The sequence below is a fragment of the Lycorma delicatula genome, chromosome 1 (genome assembly GCF_047948215.1).
Source record: "Lycorma delicatula isolate Av1 chromosome 1, ASM4794821v1, whole genome shotgun sequence".
Lineage (NCBI taxonomy): Eukaryota > Metazoa > Arthropoda > Insecta > Hemiptera > Fulgoridae > Lycorma > Lycorma delicatula.
Window position 1 is genome coordinate 284,910,323 of NC_134455.1, and position 25,856 is coordinate 284,936,178.

Sequence of the window (25,856 nt, forward strand, 5' to 3'; positions counted from 1 at the left end):
CGTCGATTTACCTCGGCCGAAACAGTTAATGAAGCGGTGCATTCCTGGCTCGCAGCTCAACCAAAAACCTTCTTTTATGAGGGCATCAGGAAGCTTGTGCAACGATGGACCAAGAGCGTTGAAATGCAAGGGAACTATGTTAAAAATGATGTACATGTATGTTTCCTATTTGTATTGCAATAAAATTTATAACTACATTGCGGATAATAATTTACCTACCCTCGTATATTACAGTAATTAATCTTTTTAATTTACTTTTTTATTACATACCACAATAAAATAAAATCAGTTTGAGAATAGGATAATGTTATATTTAAAAAAAAACAAAATAAAATAATTCAATGTAAAAACACAAAGATTTAAAAAAAATGCTGATCAGCATACATATTGATTTAATGAAATGAAATTTCACAGCCAACTCAACATTATAACTCACTATTTATCATGTCAAATGGCCTTTCAGCAAAAAATTTAAAATGTTTATAATTTTAAAAGATGAAAATTCATGAAAATTTTTCCATTCTTTTAAAAAATGATCTTGTATCATATTCTGTTTATATTTTAAATCAAATGTTTTTCATACATCTGATATGTTTCTAAATCATACCATAATTCAAATCCTCCATAGATAAGCTAAAATTAATTTTGTGGTTTAATTGTTTTTAGCTGTTGGGTGTTACTGATGAACTACTGTTTTGGCTTGTAGCAAACCACTGAACATGTAAGTATTATTGGTGTAACTGATGCATTTATTTTCTTGTCACACTGTTTTATTCCTGCACTCGACACCTTTTTAGCTCTAGAAGTTTGTTTTTAATGAGTTGAAGTAAAGCCATACTTTTTAAAAACATTACCGATCTTCTTTTGCTTTATTATCTGCAACAGTAAATACGTAGTAGGTCCTTATTCCAACTATTATTTCATGACTATTTTTTATTTTTACATTTTATTTCTTTAAGAATATATTCTGTTACAGTTATTATGCACCCATTATTTTTTGCTACTCATGTTAACATAGGTTGTTTTTTTTTAATTTTCTGAGGTCTAATTTCAATTAATCGAATGAGGCGTATTTCTGAATTCAGCTAGTCTGTAACAGACTTTGCATAAAATATTTGCCACTCATTGTTCTAGACAAATATGGTTTTTAATAAGCTTTTGCAGAATATTAGAATAGATATACTGTAAGAAGTAATAATTAACCAAATCATTTCTAAAAACTTATATAGTGGTTAAATGTACTTATATATGCATTAAGAAAGATTAACATTTTTTTAAAGTTCATTTTGTATGAACTGAATAAGACTCATTGTTATTTAATGAATTACAATAAAAGTGATAACAATGAAAACCATAAAGTGATTTAAGTGATTAATAACCATTGTGTTTTAAGAATGTTACTCAACTATGGCTTTTATTGGAACTGACTTGGATTAGCAACATGACACCTGATCATATTTGTGAAATAGCAAACTGATAATATCTAATCAGGACAATGTTAAACACTTTGACCAATACAAAGTAGGAGCAGATTTTAGCAGTGTTTTATTATGTTTCTGGTGCAACGTCCACAATGGGATTTTGATGTCATAACTCCATGACCTAATATTCATTTATGAGTTACAATACATTGCCAGATAATTTTGCTATTGTTTAGAAAATTAATCATTATTCCACGAAGTGCATTTCTTTTTCAGATTGTATCTGTAAAGAAATGTCATGAATTGTCAAGTATTGTAAATGTAAAGAAATGTTTTTGTCTTTATTTACAAAAAATTTTAAAATGAAATTTTTATCTAGTAATGCACTTGTGCAAAAATTATAGCAAAAGGTTTTATCTTTATTTCACTATAAATATTGTACTCGTTTTGTTTTATACTTAATATCATATATTTAATAACTATTAAGTAGGAATGAACTTATTAGTAAGTACTAAACTTCAGGAATTAGTGATTAATTACTTGATTTGTGAAACGTGAACAGTTTTTTATTACTGCACAGTAATAAAAAACTGTTCACTTTTCACCTTAAAAAATAAAAGAAACTGAAAATTGTCCACTTCTAGTTGCAACAGCTTGCATTTATCCACCAACTGAAAGTGGCTGATGTAGAATCGAAAAATGTATGATCACAGGTGTACAAAAATGAAGAGAATGAAATGAAAGTAATTTTACAAAGCTAAAGCTAAGCTTAATAAATTCTTTAGTGAGATAAAAAAAATTAAAAGTTCTCTTCTTTCAAACATTTTGTTTAAAATAAAATGAAGTAGGGGTCAGCTGTTCTGTGCTGAAAATCTGTAGAGCTGAATCTCTTCGGAAAATTTTGATTAGGTCTAAAGTAGAGGTGCAATTCTCCAAGTGGTGGCCCTGGGCAGGTAAAAGAAATTCTATGATCTAAAGAGAAGAACCCTAGGATTTACAATTCTAGTTCTAACCTGAGAATAGAAAAATTTATTCCCACAAACTAAACATTAAAATAGCTTATCCATAATGGAAACTTGTAAAACAAACTACACCAGTCAGTAATCTGAAAGGGAAATCCACCGTCGTTAGAAACAATGACGCAATGTTTCTAAGAATTTTGAAGAACCCAAACTGACATGAAGGAAGGGCTCACAGCCTTCTGGAAACCTGCAATAGAATATAAAATCAAAAAATAAGTATATGGAACTGTAAACATAAATTCACTTTTAAAAACAGGAAAATTAAAAGAATTTATGAAAATCATAGATAAAAAAAAAATTCTTATTTTGACATTTCGAGAAACTAGATTTACAGAAAAAATTTGTGACACTGAAAATTATAGGATCTTTAAAGGAAAAACACTAATAATAGTTAATAAAATAATGAAAAACCCACCACATTTTAGAAATGGGAATTCATAATATACCAAACAATAATAATACAGATTTTAATGAATAACTAACACTAAACTGGAAAATCATTTTTTTAAATATAGTGCGAAAATATCATGCTCATAAAAGAAACAAGAAAAACATAGAAAGACTGATAGATTTGTGTAAAGCTGTTAATATGAAATTAATGTCAATTTTAAAAAAATTAACAAAAAGCAAAAAAAAGGAGATCACCCAATCCCAATGCAGGAGAACATCAAATTGATCATGCAGTAATTTCTAAAAAGTATAATAGAGAAATAATGAAAGTTAAAGTTTAAAAAAAGGTTAAATATTGAAACAGATCATTATTTAACAATCGTCAAAATGATATTAATTCCCCAAAATAAGCAGAAATTCAAGAGAACTACAATCTTGAAATTTTATGTAATAAACAATTATCTGACCAACAACTTTGTGAAAAAATTGGAAAGATTGAATCAGAAAGTTGAGAAGAAATTAAAATGTGAGAAGCAAAAGCTGTAGAAGAAACTTCTCTTTTGAAGAAACAAAAACAGGGATGGTGGAATCAAGAATGTGAAGTGCCATTAAATTTGAGAATCTAGTATTGGAGAAGATTGTATTCATCAAAGAAAGAAGATTATATAAATTTCAAACAGTTTAAAAAGCAAGTCTGAAACATGAAAAAATAGAAGAAAATATGAAAAGACCAACTAAATGAAACAGAATATGATTTCAAAAAAAAAAAAAAACAATTTTTATAAAAGTTTTAAAACAATTTGACAAAATATCAATCTTGTAGCCTTTGTTTTTATTAGGAAAATAGAGAGTTAGATTTAAATACTAAAAAGAAAACAGCAAAATTCTGGGTAAATATTTTGAAAAATTATTATACTGTGAAGAATATGTTGAAAAGTTTTAATAAAAATGAACTTATAATTATTCTAGAAAAGTTGCGAACTCAGATTCTCCAGATGAAAAATAAATTAGAGCCATAATTGAGTGTTTAAAAATCATAAATCAGCTGAAGAAGACTCAATAGTTGTAGAAACAAGGAAAGAGGAGTAAAATGACTTTATTGAAAAACTTATTAGAAAACAAATGGAAAGAAGAGAAATTACCACAAAATGACAAGAATGGAATTATGCCCTTATACATCTGCTTCATAAAAATGATGTTAATAACAAAATAGGAATTTTACCAGTGTTTTGTAAAATTTTATTAACCAGAATAGAGGGCAGGGTCGATAATGAACTGGGAGAATATGTAGGAGAGGAATTTAGGAAAGGCAGGTCATTAGCAGGAAACCCACCGGGTTGGTCTAGTGGTGAACGGGTGGTCTTCCCAAATCAGCTGATTTGGAAGTCGGGAGTTCCAGCGTTCAAGTCCTAGTAAAGCCAGCTATTTTTACACGGATTTAAATACTACATCGTGGACACCGGTGTTCTTTGGTGGTTGGGTTTCAATTAACCACACATCTCAGGTATGGTCGAACTGAGAATGTACAAGACTACACTTCATTCACACTCATACATATCATCCTCATTCATCCTCTGAAGTATTATCTAAATGGTAGTTACCGGAGGCTAAACAGGAAAAAGAAAAAGAAAAAAAAAAGGTCATTAGCAGAAAAAATTTTGAATTTAGAATTAGTCAACAGAGATAGAATGAACAGAAATAAATATTTTATTATTTTTGTAATAGTCTTTAAGAAAGCTTATGACTCTATTGAAAGAAAATCGTTATTTAGTATTTTGTAAAAATTGGAATAGATAAGACTTTAGCTATAATTAAACAAACTAACTAATACAAAATCTAAAATTAAACTGAATGGTGAAATTTCAGAAGCCTTAAAACAAAAGTTGGACAGTTAGATGAGCTTTCTCTGGCTCTATTTAACTAGGCATTAGAAAAAGTAATAGAGAATGGGAAAAAAGATAAGAAGAAAAAAGAATAACCAAACAGATTAAATTAGGGTGCAAACATAAAAACTTTTTATGTTTGATCATTTTTTTGATGTGAAAATGTAGAAAAACCAAAAGAACAAATAAACTTACTGAAAGAAATAGCAGGAAAACTGCTTGCAAATATCCTTTGAGAAAACCAATTTAGTACCATTATAAAAACCTCAACAAAATTTTTAAACAGAAAATATGGAAAGACCGATAGAATAGAAAAATTTAAATATCTAGGGGAAATAATCCAGAAAAATGAACTGTACAAAGAAGCTATCATAACCAGAGCTGGAAAGATGGACCTAGTTTTCAATTGATAAATGAATGACATGTACAATAAAAAAAGTGTACAATAACAAAATTACTCATTACAATACAGTTATTAAACCAGTGTCTATATGTAGTGAGGAAAGGAGAAATTGTTATTGAAAAAGAAAGAAAGAAATTCTAAGAGTGCTGTGGGAACTTAAAAAGGAAGAGGGATAAAAAAAAGAAGTAACAAAGATATTTATTTGGAAAATGAAAAGCTATCAGACACAATTATAAAAAGAAAAGAAATTTTTTATGGACATCTAATCTGAATGAACAAGGGAGTACAGGTTAAGAAAATCTTTGATAATTTCAAAACTCTAATCCCAAAACAGTTAAATGGATAAAATAAGTTAAACAAGACACAAGAGAAATGTATATTAAAAAGGAAGACATTTTGGAAAGGAAAACTTTTAGAAGAAAAATTAAGAAATTAAAGGGTTTCTAGGAGGTAGAAAAGAAAAAAGGCCAAGACCTGGGAAGAAGAAAGAAACAGTTAGTGAAAGGATGAAAGAGCAATGGAGGAAAATTAAATAAGAAATCACAGTTATTTCATGAGATCCAAAGGTGGTCGAATTGGCAGTAGAAGAAAATAAATAAAATAAAAATTAAAGTGTAAATATAACTTACTGCATGTATTTGAATATAAAATACTGATATGTTTTTTCTTAGAACGCATTTAATTTTTAATTTTATTTCCACAGCAGCATTTTCTCTCATTGCAGTTCATTTTCATATTCTTTATATTTCAACTTATCATCAAGTGATCATGAAAAAAATAAATTAAATACATTAGAAAATTGTAACACTGCACAACACACCTCTACTTTAGGAATCTTCTTGGTTGATACCATCATGTTACTGAGTGGAGGGAAATGAACTTTTAACTGACCAAACATTTTCCTATAATCATTGTCTTTTCCTTTGATTGTAGTATTTTAAAAAGAGCCACCAGTCTGTTTCTTGGTTGCCCAAACACAATTGGATGCCAGTGAAAAATTCCATACCTGCTGTCACCAAGCAGACAGATTATTTGATGATTTTTTTGACAGCTTCCTGTTATTTCAATTTACCTCTAAATTCTAATGTCATCTTCCTGTTATTTCAATTTACCTCTAAATTCTACTGTCATGCAAACAACTATGCCACTATGTATCAATCCTGTTTTTCACCAGCCTCAAAATAGCATTGAAATTGTATGTTTCTTTTTCTTTATGTAATCATCAGATAGATTAGTTTCCTTTATCTTGATGTATATGAAATAAAGTACTAATCACTGTTTCATTCCATTTTGATTTATATTTATTCATTTCAATTGCTCCCATTAGAAATCTTATCATAAAATTTGCTTTTTGAAAAATCTTATTTAAAACAATATCATCATCTAGAACACTAGTATACCAAAGAGATATTTCAATTTAGTAACTTGAACTTTGTAGAGCTCAATCTCTTGTTTAATTGTTTTCAGTCAAAAATCTGAGGAAAAAATCAATGTTACTAGATTTAAATCATAATAAACGTTTTAGTTTAATAAGATTGATACTTCTTTGCTTTGGTAATGCTTTACTTCATGAGAAGTTCAATCTTAGGTATAAGTATGAGGAAAAAATACGAGTAAGTAAACTGCATATCATACCTTAAAAACTAACTAGTGATTACTAAGCGCAGATATTATTAACTAGTTTTAGTTAATTATATCATTTAAGAAACTGTTTTGAAAAACAACAAATCTATTATTAAACTTTATATTCACTCACATATAATTAAAAATATAAGAAATTCCTTGTAAATTATTACTACATTTTACTCACCAGGCCCATTAAGTATCATGCAGGAATATCATAGTTCAAAAATTGTTCAGGATAGGATTTATGCTATTGGGCTACTGAAATACAGACATACAATCTATGTCGACTGAAAAGTGCTTTATAATACTAATGCTCACTGCAGAAAAATTACAAATTTACATATGACAAAGATATGATAGTTTTAAAATATACTGACATGGATGTACCTGCAACAAAGATTTGAACATTATGTACTTGTAATTGAAAGGCGCTGTAAAAAATTTAATTTACGTGGTTGTGTTCCATATAAATAAATCCACACCCAATTAAGATTTGTCTTACTGACAGTGATTTACTATGATAAGTAAGAAAAAACAACTCTGAAGAGGTAAATTACAGCTTAAACAAACAAAAGAAATTACATAGGTAAGAGACGTCATTAAAAGGTTCTAACAAAAGTAAATAAAAAATAAAATTTAATTTTTTATTTATTTATATTTTGTACATTTTTCAACCATTTTATTCACAATAACGTCTGTGTTTTCTAACAATGCAAAAATAATATTTCATCTTTTACATCTAACTTGACATCTCCAATAAAAATGTGTCATCTATATTAAAATTTATGTGTACTAAAACTTAATGAGAAACACTCTTATTGTTATACAACTAAACACCTAAGGCTGTATATAGTTAATAATTTCAATATAATTATATTTCTTCATTCTATGTAAAATAATTTACAAAAATGAATTAAGTGCAAAGAACTTAGAATTTAAATTTTAACTTGCAGTTTAATAGTACACTTAATAATAAAACAACTGTTAACAAAATAATGTACTTTCCTGTATGACAATACAGTCACAAAAAAGATATATCTAAATGTAATCTAAATACAGTAAGTTACCAGGAACTAACACTGAAATAAACTTTAAAACAATGTTAATAAATAAATTTAATCATATTCTTTAATCACACTGAAGTAACTAATATTATAAGTAATTAATAAATGTGATTATTTATATATATAAGTATATATATATATATATATACTCACAAATTATTTGGCTTTTTTCCTAATATGGTATAAATCTAATTAAGCCAAAAAAAATTATTTCATATAGAAGGCACAAACCTTTATTTATGTATTAATGATATGTCGTCCTTAGATGAGACATATTGCTTACTAGTATTATTTTAACAAAATAAACTATTTTATGTGCTACAAAGAACATTGATTATTTTTTTTATCCAAGAATACACCTAACAAATATATAATTATTTATCACACAATATGAAAACTCAAAAGATATTACCAATTAAATGAACAAGAACTTAAAAAAAAAGCAGTTAACAATAATTTACAAATGTAAAAAATGGAATGATAAATTTAAATACATATAAAAACTTACACATGGAGAATAGTTAATGGTCCCTTTTTTAGTTTCAATTTTATCTAAATTGGAGCACACCACTGAAGCTTGTTAAATGAAGAGTTAAATAAAATTATAACACTGATCATCTTTTAAATAACAGAAAAATACAGTTAGATATTTATATTTTGATTTAATTCTGTTAGTGTATATTTATACAATCATTCTTTTAAATTATATATTTAAGAATGTCTTATTAAATTCTTTACTTATACTACACCTACACAAAATAAAATCCTGGCTGAATTTTTCATGTTAGAAAACCTATGTATATTACAATATATGAAAATTGTTTTATGACTAGATACTTTCAAATTGTTATTTAACTAAAAATAATGTAACTCATCAAGAAGAAGTTTGGTATAAATTATCATGTTTATTATAGGTATAATAACACACAGAAAATCAGGTTCAGCATAGAAAATATTCTTGCCATTAATAAACAAACAATGATCTAGTTATGTTACAAAGTTTCACAAATAAAATTGATGGTGTTTCAGTATATTTATAAATTAGAAAAAAATAATGCCTGTACCAATTAATTTAATAGTATCAACTGATAATATAATTTATCTAAGAAAAAAATTTTTTTTTTTTTAAGTATACTATTTCTAATTAATAAATATTAACATTAGGTGAAAATTCAAACCTTTTTAATACACATAAATATTCCACAAGGTTCAACAGAAAACAAAAAAATTAAAAAATAAAACATGAAAACAATAAAAACTGCTGTCACAATATATTGATTAAAGAAAATCCCATCTGCAAAAAAAATTGTCTATACTGTAAAGAAAGTAAAATAGAACATATCTGAAGTTAAAAATACATATGTAAACAAAAAAATATATATATACATTGAAGTAAGTGCCTTTTATTATCAAAAGGAAACTATAATCACTTTTTCACTTTGTTTTATATAATCTTTTTTCTTGAATCAAGTACATTAAAGCACTTCTGGAATACATAATATTAATAATAAATATGTAATGAAGTTTATCAATTTGATAAAATGTAATTTTATGAAATTTACTGGCATTTAGAATGATCAATGTACTTCTGTGCTTAATACAACTTCAAAAGTTATAGATAAGAAATAAATCAGATGGATACTTCAACATATTTTATGATTGTATTCAATTGTAATTTACACACATTCATGTAAGATTCATGTCTGACCAATAATGTGTTATGTAATTTTTGTTATTTTGTAAACATCATAAAAATTTATATTACAAATACTAATGCAAATTAGTTTAAGAAGATAACAGTTCTTATAAGTTATTAAATTAATGTATTATTTTATAAAATATATATTTTTCTTAAGATTTAATAAGATTTTACATTATTTATATTTAACATGATTGCATGTGAAATTAGAATTGGCCCACATGTCAACTATGTAAAAAATCTCAATAGCCAAATTAAAATAATATTTAATTTAAAAATAAAACATTAAAAAAATGTTTAAATGTCTTATTGTTTAAGCACCAAATTAAAAAATAATATCAGAAAAACTGAAAAAAGTGCATTTGAGAACACACTAAGATGAAGCTGTTGAAGAAGAATCTTGGAGTGTACTTAAGCTTGGAAACTAGGTAGAAAGGGAAAAAGAAGGCTTGGATGCATTAGAAATTTGGGCATAGTAGAGATTAAAGAAGATTAAGTGGATAGACAAAGTGAAAATCCAGACGTAATGAGGAGAGTTAATGAGAAAGGAGCTTTCATGACCAATCTAAGCTATAAAATTTAAACATGACTGGCATGAACACATCATGAGAAGAAAAATTTATTAGAACATTGCCTGAAGGATCTTTAGAAGATGCAAAATAGAGTGGCAGAAATAGATGAAGAAAATGGAACTCAATTGTTTAGTTGGGAATGTAGTATAAAGGAATAACTAATCTTCAAGGGGGGGGGGGGGTGAGAGAATAGTGTAAAAGGATACCTCAGGACAGGTAATTATATACAATGAAAATGATAATACATGATATTTTTGAGTATGTACAAAAGTTCTCCTGCTCTCTCTTTCTCTCCTTCAGTAAGCTTCATGAACATCACTGCTTATAACACAACCACTCCAAATGTAACATATTGCAATTCCTTTGGCCAGATTAATCGGTATACTTTCTACAATCTATAGCTTTTGTTGAATGTTAGGTTGTGTGCCAGAACGATTCAATTTACAATTCAGTTTCTGATTTATTTTATACTTCTGTGAACTCATTACAATTTATAAATAAAATAGTCTTCTTCAAACTGATTCCTTCCTACATGACCAGATTTAATGTTCATATTTCATTGATTTCTTTTTTTTTTGTTTTTGGATATCTTTTCACAATCTTTAATCTACAATTTTTATACTGTAATTAGATTAAAATTAATTATATACAGGCAATTAGTGTAATTTGTATTTAAGTAAAATTATGTCGTATTTATTATAATTATTAATATATATTTTTTTAAAGATAATTTATTGAACACATGTCAACTACATTTGAGATTAAAGGCATATTTTTTGTCAACAAAAAAATAAAGTTAACGGAACAAAAAGAGCAAAAACTTACCAAAAATTGTGGTATACAAATTGAGATTGACACAAAAATTCAATTAAAAAATTGAGGGTTCAACTTAAAGAAATAATGACTTATACTGAAATGTACTAATCTTTACATGGTGATTTATAAAAATAATAATTTTCATTGTAGATTGATAATTTCTTAACCATTTAATTGGGTGTCAGCAGTATTGATGTGCAAATTATTCTTGGGGTACTAAATTCTTTGGTACTTAGGTGTAGGAGGTATATAAGTTTGTTCAGGTAATAATTATTAAACTGGAACCTTGCTACTTTGTAAATTAGCATTATCACAATTGATACATTTTTCATTTACAGCCTAGAAACAAATTGAGTATATTGTTACCATAATGAAAGTAGAATTTTGTTTGGATTGCTGGGAGATGAAGACACTGACTCCCTAATGAATTAGCATAAGAAGATGTAGTAATAACTTTTGAAATATATGATGCAACTCTAAGCAAATATCAGGTAAGAAAGTAATGATCATAAACCATAACCTTAAACTATATTTACTGGACTATAACCTTTAAAACTATAACCTTTTACTGGAAGTTAAAAAAAAAAACTGCTTTGGATATGCACACCATTGGCTCTTCTATAGAAACAAATATCTATGAATGTATTTAAATTTTTGCCTTAACCAATAAGAACTATCAGAAATACAAAAGCACCACTGCAATCTTTCCTGAAATTTATCATTGTTCATATTATTGGCAATTTTTTACAATATACTAATAACATATTGATAGAAATAGGTTAGAAGTACATTATGAAATAAGATTGACAGAATTAACAAATACCATGTGAAAACAATTATATTATTATCTACATTTCTGGATTGGTGTGTTAAAATTCTGAATATATTTGCAATAATGAGAGAACCGGTATAGTAATAATTGTTAATGTCTGTAGATTTATCATATTGATATCTTTATGTACTTGTCAAAAGTAGAATCCTTTTACTGTTGTCAATGAACACATACAGCAGAAAGTAAATTGTTTCTGGCATACTAGTGTTTTTATGGATTACAACAGGCCAAAGGTGAGTGTGGATTCAGGTGACAAGACATGTGATTTCTATTCAACCAGCTTCAAAAAAAATCAATAATCTTAATCTTTATTTTTTAGAAATTAGGTATTTTTGGAATTAACTAATTCACAAATTTCTTTTCCTCTAATGACTCACATATTAAAGGGAACTAGCAGAACATTTTTAATACTGGAATTAAAAGAATTTTTAATACTGGACCATATAAAAGAGGTTGCTAAGGTTCAGTTGTTTATGAATTTTATCTACATTTTAGTGTATATTTGTTTAATCTGATTAAAATAGTCCCTGATTTTTTTAAAGTTTTATGAATAAATCAGAACCATGTGGTATAGAATGCTGTGGTACTCTTGAATTTATAACTTTAAACGGTGTCCGTAATAGATATTAAAAATAAAAGCAAAAGATAACGAATAATTTAACGATGTATGACATCTTGTTAAAATTAAATATTGATATATTGTTAAATTATTGTTCTTAGCGCAATAATTTATTATGTAATATAACTTGTTCACTAATGAATTAAAATTATATAAAGTTTCTTGATTATCTTTTGCTCATTTCAGGTAATAACAAGTAATATAAGATTTAATAACATGTAATTGGTTAATCAATTTTCATGTATCCACATTGCTGTTTGACATCTGCTTCACATCAATATGCTTTACCCATAGTGCATCTTTTCCTCAAAAAGGATATTTTTTAGTAGTACAATATAGAAAATCATGTTTTATATCTTAACAACAGTATTCATTATTAAAATATGAGTAGATAACAATAGTAAAATGTGTTAAATGAGAATAAAATTAAATAACAGCACTACAAAATAACAATCTACAGTTTTAAAGTTAATATCTTATAATGAATATATGTGCAATATTTATAATAAGATGAGTTTGATTGTATTTCTGCCACTGCCGAGAAGTAACCAGCAAGTATGTTCAGGCAAAAATCCTGAAGATTTAAACATTTTTCATAAACAATAAGAATGACCTCTGATATACAGATTTTTCTTTTGTTACTTGATTGATATAATAACGGGACCTTTGCACGAATTAACATTATGCATATTTCTTTTCATATATTTTAGATTTACATAAAATCTTGTGTAAATTGATTGTAACACAATAAAAGTATGCATTAAAATACACTAAACAACTAAAAAAGTCAATGTTTTATAAAATATTAAAAAAAAAAATTAACTGTAATACAATCTGTCCTACTAAATAAAATGTATATATATATATATATGTATGTATATATATAAACCATTAAATTTAATTTTTTCCCCAGCAATTTATATTATTGTTTTGCAAATGGAAATTTGTTTGTTTAATTTAATAACTTAATTAAGTAAATTATATAATATAATATTATATTATAGATTATAGTGGAATATTAATGGTATTATGATGAAACAGAAAACTTAATGGTTAACTTATAAAATTAGCATAGATTTTCAGTTTAGGTAAAAAATAATTATCATACAAAAATTAAAATGTAAATTTTTATAAACAGAGTTTTTGATAGTTGAAATATAAATTTGTTTTCAATTACTTTACAATTAAAAAGAATAACCATAAACTAATGTCTTAATTACTAATAATTTTAGATTTATCAGTTATATGCAAGCAGTACAAATATCAGTATAACTGGGACAAACAGTCAAATCTATGATCATAACTATAACTTATACAATATTATTTATAACTATTCATTAATCATAACACACAACCTTCTGCTGTATTTATTTATCTAAATGAATAACCCTGATTATACAGAAACATTTATATATCACTACTTATTTGTATTACATTCATAGTGAATTTAAAAATTACCAATGACATGAATTGCTTTTTATGATTTTTATTTACAAAGTTTATTTTTTGTTACAATCAGTGGTGTTCATAAAAAAATAATCATGTTTTACGGAATTCCTTTGATTTACACTTTAAAGAATAAATTAAAACTAAAGAAACTAAACACCTAATTTCTCCATGTTAACATTTTCTGACAAACACCTAAATGACCAATTTATCTGTTTTGATGTTTTTAAAGAAACTTTCATTTAGGAAAACTTTTAAAAATTTCTCTTAAAGAAAAATATATACTAAATTACTTTTCATAATATCACAGTCGTTATCTAAAAACAGAATATATATACATAATTATTGAAGAATGTAATTTTATACTTTTTAATAAAACCAACTATTTTTTATAAGCTTCAGCAGCCATTGAATGAAAGCACAAAAAATAAGTTTAAAAAATTATCAAAAATATTTTTTACAGTTTTAATGAGATAAGTTGTAAAATAAGTATTTGGTGCTTTAACAAACCTAACATCTTTATGAAAAATCATAGACAATACACCAATTTCTATTCTGCAAAAAAACCTTTTTATCTAACCTTTATTTTATTTTTTTTTATATCTACAGAATCTATTCATATTTCATAAAATGTTACATATAACACCACTGATTGTGACGTTCACATAATTATTCCTAACAAAAAAGATAAATTCTCATCTTTAATATTACCATTAAACATGCTTTTTCATTTCAGTATCATAAGTAACTAAAAGCCAATGTAGACTACAGATACAACATTCTTCACTGCAGCACCATCAAATGATGTCTCTAAAATTTACATCTTAAAAGTTAACAAAGTGACTTTTCTTTATATAGTTTTTCACACACAATTTTCACAATCTAGAAGTAGGACTGAAACAGCTGATACTACGGTTTAAGTCTCTTAAAACCTACACCATCATGTCCTAATTTCAGTTCTTCATATAATGATGGTGCAACTTCTGTTGAAGCTGGAACATGAAGTTGTTCATGTTTCCAACCAGGCTGATGACCACCATTGGCAGTTCCATTTGCCATAATGTTTTCACCACTTTGACTTATCTGTAATAAAAAAAACATGTTTGGAATTGTAGTTTATACACCAAACAAATATAATAATGCATTTCAAATATGTAACGTGTGAGATGCTAACATTTGAAATAACTTCAATAAATATTCTATTGCAATGTGTAAAATATTAACACTAAGTTTGTAAAACTTTTCTTGCCTAAACATGGCTAATGATTTAATGGGAAGAAAGAGTCCAACTTAAAACTGAAAAATTAATGCATATTTACAAACAAAATAAAATTTCTACTGCAAAATTTTAGTCTCTCAAAGACAATTAACTAAACTAAAAAGAGAAAACAGCGTGAAAAAGTAAAATTATATCCATGATGATATGTACATCATTTACTATCAAGAAAAGTTTTTTCTTTATTTAACTGCTACTATACAAGAAAATACAATAATTTATATACATATTAGGAGATAAATCTATATATATATATATTGTTGCCACATACATGCCGAGCTTCCTATCAGCAAGTACAATACCAGCCATTCAGGTGTCAGTGGGAGCACAGTATATCTATGCGCCTACACAAGTGCCAAAACGTTTATTATTAAGAGGAGTCGTGGCTTGATATATGGAGGACCAGGGTCAACGGGGAAAAGTCTGTGGCCATGCTATTCACATGCAAGCGACATGCTTCGGCCAGACAACTGGAAATCTCGGGGGGAAAAAACCCCCTTTGGAATGAAAGTTAAGTATTTCGAAATGGTTCTGGATAAACAGCTTATCTTGTGAGACCTTGTCCTCTGGGACACATGCCTCAGTGTACCTATATACCCAGTGTGCCCTATACCCAGGGTACTTTTAATTTCACTGGTGACTAAACTACTCATACATGGACCCTACGTCTTGCCAATTCTGACATATGCTTATCCGGCATAGGGAGGTTTTGTTGTGCTCCACACACCAGAAAAAGCTGGAAGCTGTCCAAAACGTGGTGTTACGGACAATATTTGGAGCACCGTTGTTTGTTACAAATGCCACAACACCTGGGTGTTATCCTGTGGCCCGGGGCACAGGATAACACTGAGGTGCAGCAGCGGTTCAGCCTTGTTCGCGTCAAAAGTATGATTTCTGACAAACAAAAGAAATTTATTTAAATTCCAAATTTTTTAGTTCACAAACTGATTAGAATACACAATTAGAATCAAACTTTAATTTTTGAAAATTGAAAAAGTGAATAGTTTATTGATAACTAACCTCAAACCAACCTCGGTCCTGAAAAGGGCTATTTAAAGGGTAAGTAAATCGAATTTCAACTAAACTGTTGAAAAAATACATCGCTTTTACAAATAACTTTGAGCAGTCTTCCATGGCTGGAAATTTATATATTAATTTTTTTAAGCTACAGTGCACAATTGAGTAGAGGCCATGCCATGAAAAGGGTCATTTAAATTTAAGTAAATTGGATTTCAACTCATTACCAGTAAGCATAACGTCGGTATTAAATAAAACAAGGTGATCGCTGCTCCCCCCCCCCACAAACACTCGAGAATGCGAAGTTTTGATATAAAATTGTCAGAACCACACTTCCATTTTCACCTCAAAAAGGCGAAGAAGATTGTAAACAGAAAGCGACAAATGAGGAAGAAAACCCCAGCAGTCACCAGCCGGAAGAAAGATGAGGCCTGCACTTTCCCCCGTGATGCCCTTTTCACGGCCATGGCACAATACAAGGTTTAGGTCTGTAATTTATTTATAGCCGGTTTACGGAGACAGGCTCAAGAAGAACATAAGAAAGAAAAATGAAAAAGCGGCCTGCCAACATGGACTAGAGTCAGATTCCAACAGCCGAGCCGACAATGACGGTGACCAGTTTCCGGACCCGAAAGCCCTTCTCAGGGCTACCTCACAAAACCCACAAACAGCGTTGTTCAGGGCAATCACTTCAAAAACCTCAAACATCCCTTTTCAGGTTCTACCACATGGTTTTAAGGAGTCAACAGAACATGACCCTCTCTTAACCGCATATGAATATATATATATATATATTTTAGGAGATAAATTTGTACTGACTGAATATTTTCAATCGTTTTACTGAAAAAAAATTTGAGCATATAATTAAAAAAAAAAATCAACTTAATTTTCATATATGACTTCTAGAATAAAATATTTTTAATGAACAGTATTCCGTCCAGTGATAACGTCATAATATCTCTACTTTTTATCCAAATGTTTCGCTTTTAAACTGCCATCAATCTGTTCTTTTCACACTTCACAAAATTAATTTATCAACTTAACAAAAATGGAAATAAGCTAAGTGGATGCATTAACCTGTGTAGCTGCAGAGCAAATTAAGAAATATGTCATAAAGGTATACCTTATGAAACACTGATAATAAATTATTATCAATACATATTACATATATGCATTATCATACATTATGGTAAAACCAAAATTTGGTTCAAGAATGCTCTAAAATCCATAAATCTTTCAATAAGAGTCCTTTTTATAAGGAAAGAAATCATCTAACTGATTTAAGTTTTCTTAATTATATTTACAATTATCTTTTATTAAAAAAATTGTCAAAAAAATTAATTATATAATCTGAAATTACCTTTTTGTTGAAAAAACAAATTATACATTTTCACAAAAGTCTTATATACAAGATTCTTAAAAGTATTATGATTAATTGTTTTCCAAAAATCCAGAAACGATCCTTTATTTATAGGGTTTATTATTAAGAAAGTTAATGATGTTTTTGTTAAGTAATATTTATTATAAGTTATAAGTTTATTAATAAGTTGTATTTATTTGTTAAGCAATATTTTTTTTAATTTACTTGTTTTTCGATCTCAGGCCATTAAATATGATTTAATCCCCTAAAAATAACCTGAACTGAGTGAGGTATGACAAAACTTTTCAATGACGAACTAAAGTGCGTTCAAAAAGTAACACCCAAAAATACATAGTAATACTACTTCAAGGAGTCTTTATCATATGGATATTCCAAGTAATAAAATAGTACCACTTTCAAATAAGCTTTTGAACTATTTCTAGTCATATTTTAATGCAATGCACAATTTTTAAGTTATTTTCAAAATCACAGTTTGGTCCATTATTATGTGCATTTAGCTCACTTAAAAGTATGGGTAGATAATCATAATTCTTCAAAATTCTTAACATGAAATAATTTCCTAATACTGCCAAAAAAAGAAATTTCTTTTTTTTTGTTTTTTATTTCCAATTATTTAATATAAATTTATGGAAGTTAAGTCATAAAAAATAAAAGATGTCATTTAACTTTAAGAAACTTATTTTTAATCATCATCATTTTATGTGGATACCTTGTCTGTTTCCATTCTCCTCTTTGCTAAGCTAAAATTTGAGGATGCCTGATGCCTGATGACTTGTAATTTTAGATTATTGGGCTCTTTGTTTTGCACTCTTTACTCTGATTATTATAGCACTGTTTTAATCAATCATTTCGCTATTTTATATTACATAAAGTATGCTTGCTTATAAAAAGAAGTTATATGGTTGTTCATAGGCATATTTTAAAGTTAGTAGACTAACCACAAGTTTGAAAAAAGGTGGCTCTTTAGTGTACTGAATCAAAACAATCAGGAAATTAATTTCCAACGCCGGGAATTTATGTTGTAGATGTAAATTATAAATGAAGAAAATGTAAATCGGTATTTGTAATTGCAAAAATATCTATTTTACACGTTTCCATAAAGGACATGCAAGGACAACTAGTTTATGCAATTTGCAAAAACAAATAATTGAATTTTTTGACTGTCATGAACTAAACTTCAAGTGATATAATCTTTTGTTTTATTTACTTGTGTAAAATATGTCATCAGAGATTAACATTTCATATTTAATGTTTCCTTATCTGAGATTTTAGGCTACAGAAAAAGGGAGAGAGCTACACTACAGTTATTGAAATATATTGGAAAGCAAAAAATTGCTCAAAAGTGTTTACAAAAAAATTACTTAACTGTAAAACTAGATGGCAAATTCTAATTCTAGAAGAGACTGTAAGAGCTACGCATCAGGCAGGTAACCTGAACTGGAAGTTTTACTATACAAAATTTTTATTTTAGAGTTCAGTTCAGTTATATTTAGTTCAGTATTCTGTTAAATCTGTACAAGTATGCTTCAAAATCCCCATGCTCTACCAGTAGCTGTGAAAGATGATATCCAACCTTTCCAAAACCCCTATCCAGCCAGACGTCAGTTGCGGTATTATCTTCTCGGTCCAATGGCTATTGGTTGCAGAATCCCATTCTTCTTGCCATCTCTATAGCATAATCCTTCTTGCATCTACCTTTGGAATACCAAACTGAACGCTAATTAGCATCTGCGCTCTAAATCTAACTGGTAGGACACCACCTACAACTAGAGCTGCAACTCTAGAAGTGGTGCTGTAGGCAGCTATAATGCTAATAGCTGCCCGCCGCTGCAGCAAGGAGAGTTTGTCTATGTTTTTATTCCTCTTTAAGTTCACACCCCAAGCAGGAACTGCGTATATTGTGATGTAGGAGGCCACTCATAGAATGACCCTCCTTTTGGAGGAACGAGGTCCTCTTTGATGACTCAACAACCTAGTTAATTTTGATACCACTGTTTCTGCTCTTTCAGTGGTCTTCTGGGCATGCATATTAAACAGGCTGTTCCTTTCTAACCACATGCTGAGGTACTTAACACATGCCTGACATGTGTATTCCGGTGCCATCTACATATACCTTTCCTTTCTTTTTCCTGTTTAGCCTCCGGTAACTACCGTTTAGATAATTCTTCAGAGGATGAATGAGGATGATATGTAAGAGTAAATGAAGTGTAGTCTTGTACATTATCAGTTCGACCATTCCTGAGCTGTGTGGTTAATTGAAACCCAACCACCAAAGAACACCAGTATCCACGATCTAGTATTCAAATCCGTGTAAAAATAATGGCTTTACTAGGACTTAAATGCTGTAACTCTTGACTTCCAAATCAGCTGATTTGGGAAGACGCATTAACCACTAGACCAACCCGGTGGGTTCATCTACATATACCTCTAATTCATCTTTTGCCAACAATGGCAACCATTTAAGTCTTGCTTGGTGCTCTAAGCCATCCACTTATCACCTGAAGAGCCCTACTGATCTGCTCCTACACATCCTCCATCGTTTTCTCTGCAACCAGGAGGGCAAAGTTGACTGCATATGCGACTAATTCTGCGTCCCCCTCAAGAGCCTGTTTCAGCAGACCGTCGAAGACAAGGTTCTACAGAAGCAGTCCAAAGACCAATCTCTGCAGAACCCTGCCATACATGTTGAATCACTCGCAGCCATCTTCCATATCAATAGTCAGTTGCCTGTTATGCAAATAGTTTTTATTATGCCCACAAGATATCTGCTGACATTCTTTTCCCAAAGAGTAGTAATAATCACATCCCATGGAACACTTCCAAAGCCATTTTTGACATTGAGGAGAATCACAAGCTAAATTCTTCTTTGACACCAAGTGCCCACACCCCTGACTCTGGCCCATCCTATTACGTGCTGAAGAGCATCTACTGTTGATTTGCCCCTAATGAACCATACTGTTTAGGGGCCAACCCTCCTCTACTGATCAGCTTCACCAGCAGCCTATTTGCAATAAGGCATTCATACAATTTGCCTGTAGATTTAAGCAGACAAATGGGTCTGTAATTGGCAATTACCCACCTGTCTCACACTTTTTGGGGTTAGTATCAGCATGGCATCTTTCCAGCTGCTTGGGAAATGGCATTCCTGGATCACATTGTTAAAGGCCTCCAGGATGGCCCACGGATGACTGTCAAGTAGCTTTGTAATTATGGAACCCATTATAAGATCCAGTCCAAGGCTTTTGTTTGCACTTATTTTTAGTGCTGCACCTTTCATTTCTGCAATTGTGAATCTATTGGAATGATTTTCATAAAATAAAATCATTGGTCTAGTCTTGTTAAACTACCTGGAACAACTCTAATATGGCTCTTTGTGCTTTTCATCAAGCTAAAGGAGGAATTGATCAGCCAAATCTATACATGACCAATTTGTATGCCTTACCCCATAGATTATCATTTAAATCTTCCTGAAGTGCTTCCCAGGCTTTAAATTTACCAGCCTTGATCACAGCAGTAAGTGTTTTATGGGCCCTGCAGTACTCAGCTCTGAGCCGTGCTGCATCGTCCAAGGTACACCTGTTAGCTCTCTGTAACTTACGCCAAGTGGTCAAAGCTGCAGCTCTCAAGTCAGCACCAACAGGTTCTTCGCTTTCCAGGCACCATCGGCCTCCTCTCCAAATGACATTCTTCACCAAACACCTCCATCAATACTTTAGGTGTAACACATTGATGGGTCAATCTGGTTGACCACACCTTCCATCTGATAATCTGTAGGTCTCCAGCATAGTACTCTGGCTCCATACCCAGGCCTCCCACAGCTGATCGAGAAGACGATCAGGCGATGGTCACTAGCATACTCCTTGTCTAAAATCATCTTCCAATCGTGTATAAACCTGCTGTCCCCTTCCTGAGACAATCGTAAGATCAAGTACCACGCCACGCCCCCTTCCAATATATGTAGGCTGTGACCTAGTATTTAGGACCCCAAGGCCCATGGAACTCAGCACATCTGCAAGTATGTACCCCTCGACCACAATCCTCCTAGTTCCAGGATTCAGCACTGAAGTCACCCATTATTATAACGGGCCATCTAGCTTGTCTTAACCCAGCTTCTAGTTCTGTAATGTATTCAGAAAAACTGTCCCTATCACGATTAGACAAGATGTATACATTGGGTGTAAACTCAGTAAGTTCAATAGAAACAAATCCATTTCTTCTTATCACTCCAAAGATAGGGAATCTGCCAGATGCACTAAAAATGGTCGCATTTCCCCAATTGTCTACTAATCACTAGCTCACAGCAACCCTTCTTTGATTGGGCTCGAATACCAGTAAAAGTAAATATTTTTAGCCTGCGCCATCCTCAAGATCAAGCCATGTGCAACAGCACATTGATTAGAATTAAATTGCAAGCACTTCATTTCCTATGATTCTTACAATCTTTAGATCCCGCTCTGTGCCTTGTTATATCATATACAGCAACATCTAGGTGTTTTGGCACAGGTGGCATTGCGATGCTCCTTGCCACTGCAGTTGTAACATCTATCATTAAATCTGTGCCCTTGCATTGGATGGCAGTATGCCCATCCTCCCAACACCTAAAGCAATGTGTTTCCAGCCTTGGGAGCTAGCTTCAGCATCTAACATGACCACCAAAGCATTCTGACTCCCTCTGTAGGCAGGTCTAATTGAAGTTACCTTAGCAGAAGACTCAGTCCCCAATATCTTATTAATGGCCATTAAGATTTTCTCCTTAGTGAACTCAGAATCAAGGTCCTTACGTGAACTGTAGCTATCTTAGTATTCAGCTCTTTCTCGATAACTGAAACATCCAGTGTCTTTGCACTGATTCTTGTTTTAAGCTTAAAAGAAGTCCCTTTACCTTCTTTTAATCTCACCTCAACATCTCCTCTCTGCCCATGTCTAACAGAGAATGTGCTGTTCTCCAGATCCTCTCCTACAAATGACTTAAGCTTGAACAAACGCTCTGCATATGTTGCACCCTGCTGGTGGACAATGACTGTGGAAGTTTTCATCAGCTCTTGTTTTCTCGGCTTAGACATCTCACCAGACAGAAAAAGTTTAACAAAAGTTTCCTACCTCCTGGCCCATTATTCCATCGTCTCTTCAACATATTGCCCAGTGTTCCTCTGCTAGCAGCAATCACCAGTTGGTAACTCTCTATGTCGATTATTCTTTCGAGTCCAGACAGCACACTGTCTATTGTCTCAGGGTCCTACCCTTCCTCCTTATCATCAAGTTCCTGGTCTTCACCAAGGTCCTCTACCATCAACACGTTCCTCAAATCAGACACCCTTGTTGAGCCTATCCCTGGCTCCAGGTGCCACCTTACAGACACGCTCCGTGAATTGGCTGCACCCTTCCCCTAGAGGATATTTAGGAAAAAACTCTAGCAAACCTGTAATCTAAAGCCAGAATACCAGTCTCTTCCACCACTTGCTCATAGGCTTGTTTGGGTATCACCTCTTTTAGTTCATCTAGAGCCCCTTTTTTATGATTCTTCTGCAAGCTCTCAAGATCCGCCCCGGTTGTTTTTGTGTACTTGTACAATAGATCCTTCATAACTGTTGACTCACTAAAGACCTCAGTAACATCTTTACCACGTTTGCAACCCTCTTAAATGAGTCTGTGATTATCTTCTTGGTTGTCGGGGTTGTCTTTCAAAGATTCCAAAACATACGCACTTCCTCCTTCAGGAGTGCAATATAAGAAATTCTCCCTTCCTCAGTGTCTTTACTACTGTTTCTGTGTCTCTTTCTTGAATGTTCATTAACAGCCAACTCAGCTTTCCCAGCCACCAGTACATCCATTAAGCTAGTGGACGGCATGGGTGTCAGGATCTTGCAGTTCTTGCAGAGTTCTGAAAAATAGCCTCTGTTTCCATATTATTGGGCGCATCAGACAACCCTGAGTCAAACTATTATTTTCGGTTTGTATGCCTATTATTGATGTTTTAATAACCCGGCATGGCACAAGGTCTCCGGATATGATTGTATCATAGTAGTGCTCCTTGTATGAGTGCTTCCAGTGGTCCTTAGTCCTCTAACTAGAATATATAATAGGTTGCTCTTCAATGGCCACTTTCTGGCGTGTTGGATGCATGGAGACTTGGTGTTGTTGTTCAAAGGTGGTGACAAAATCCTACTGTTAGTTCTTCTTACCTTACACTAACGCTCTTGCCCGTGATTGGCAAGGTTTTTGAGAAGGCCCTATATTTGCGTATTAATGTTAGATTGGCTACTGATCATTTACTAATGGTCAACCAGTATGGTTTCCGACCAGGCAAGAGCACTGAGGATGCCACTGTAAAGGTGATGGATTGGCTTCCTCTAGTCCATGTAAATATGTATTAGGGATTCTTCTGGACATATTCGGGGCATTTAACAATTTATGGTGTCCCTCTGCCCTATTTCAGATGCAGAAGCCTAAGTGTACACAAAGTGAACTAGAAGTGCTTTCAAGTTATTTCAGCCACCGGACCGTTTCCCTGCGTGATGGCGGCTCGGAGATTCGTAAGTCCTTGACTAAAGGATGCCCTCAGGGCACTGTTCTGAGTCCCCTTCTTTGGATCATAGAACTCGATAAGGTGTTGCGTTTAATGTTGCCATGTGATTGTTGTGTCATCGCTTATTCTGACGACGCGCTGCTACTGATTGAAGGGAATTCGCCTAACGAGGTAGAATTCCAAGCTGCTCGTGCTTATGAGACATTCCAGCTGAGGAGTCTCCAACATAACTTGATTTTCAGCCCAGAGAAAACCACAATGATGTTACTTAAGGGCCGATTGGCTGCTTCCCTACGAATCCAGGTTCGGATGGCTGGTCTCCCCATTCGGTTTTGGACTCAAAAATACCTGGGTGTTATCCTTGATGAGAATTTTCGGTTCAAGGAACATCTACAGTATGTAGCAAAAAAGGCCGTTGATGTTTTTTATGGAATCTATAGTCATTCATCTCGATTGGGGGTTGAATTACGGTGCCATGTTTATCCTTTACAAAGGTTTCGGCGAAGCTGACATCGTATGGCTTTTAGGTTTTGCGTGGACATTTTGCTGCGGGTCCAGCGACTCCTCTTGCTAGCTGTTATAGGCGGTTACAGAACAGTCTCGCGGGAGGCAGTCTGTGTTATAGCTGAAGTCAAACCAATAGATATCTTGGCTAATGAGCGTAAGGAACGCTGCATTTCCTAGGTAAATAGCCTATTGATGTCAGAACGAAAGCAGGAGATTGAAGACCGGGGCCATGCGTCTTGGCAGGTCATGTGGGACAAATCCCCCACAGTTCGCTACATGCATGGTATATTTCCTGTAGTGTCTAATTTAGGTGCGATTAGATGGGTCTCCGCCACTCAGTATATCACACAGTTTCTCTCCGGGCATGGTGCCTTTTTGGGCGAGTTTGGCTAGGTTTCGTTTAGTGGATTCGAGTCAATGCCCAGATTGTGGGACTGATGATACAGTGGACCACGACCTCTATGGTCTTATGGTCTATGGTCCCCGATACGAGGTTGAACGTTCACGAGCTGTTAGGGAACTTGAGAGAATACATTCCGTTCTGGATCTCCATAGACGCAACTAGAAGATCCGCGAGGAATGGTCTATAGTGGCTGGTTTTCTTTGCGCCCTTGCGATGTGTACGTCTGAAGAGGGAGTTTGATTGAGGTACTCGGTCGTGGTAGTATCCCGGATGGCTAGAGGTTTCGGCTTAGTCATTGAATTGGTTGGAAGTAGATACATTGGCATCGTGCCACGGTTATATTGGTACTGTTTGTGATTCGATTTGGGGCTCCCGCTGGTGTTGGTGGCTGCGCTGCCGGGGTATGGTAGCCCGTGCGACTGGTGGCGTGGTTTCCCTCCGCCGGTGACGATCCTGATCGTTGCTTGGTAATGCCACGCTTGATACCATGATGGACAGGGTGGGAATACGGGGTTTGTCCCCGGCTCCTGCGCGGACCGGAATGAGGTTGCGTTCCCCTTGTTAGGTGACTTAAGCTGGCCGACTTATTTGGGTGTAGGTCTGAATTTCTACTTTGCGTAAAACACAATTTTGACTGGTGTGAGTGTAGCACTGATTTATCTTTAAACTCGTCGTTTTCTGATGCATTCACAGTCACGAACGGTGCTGTCAAATCTGTACTAGACACAGGCTTCGCGCTTCCGCCGTTCAGGTAGTTAGTTTGGGGGAATCATGTAAGATAGCTGTGAAGATGTCCATTTGAGTCAAACGTGAAGGCGAAATTTGATATGTATTTACTGACGCAAATGTCTGCCGAGGCATTTACATCGGTGGCATCCCGACCGATGCCTGGCTGATGACTGTGAGATGCAATCAGTTACAGGGTCTAAAGACAACCGGTAAAGCCCCTCAGG

General features: G+C 32.0%; 1 protein-coding gene across 9 annotated transcripts in view; it reads right to left on the bottom strand.

Moving 5' to 3' along the window:
* Positions 1-7,375: 7,375 nt before the first annotated feature.
* Positions 7,376-25,856, bottom strand: part of LOC142332386 (Ig-like and fibronectin type-III domain-containing protein 1) — a 676,608-nt gene continuing 658,127 nt past the window's right edge. For all 9 annotated transcript variants that reach the window (XM_075378862.1, XM_075378812.1, XM_075378850.1 and 6 more), the window contains one exon: positions 7,376-14,876. In XM_075378862.1, the coding sequence (XP_075234977.1) occupies positions 14,703-14,876 (174 nt within the window). In that variant the 3' untranslated portion in view covers positions 7,376-14,702. The remainder of the gene's footprint in view (positions 14,877-25,856) is intronic.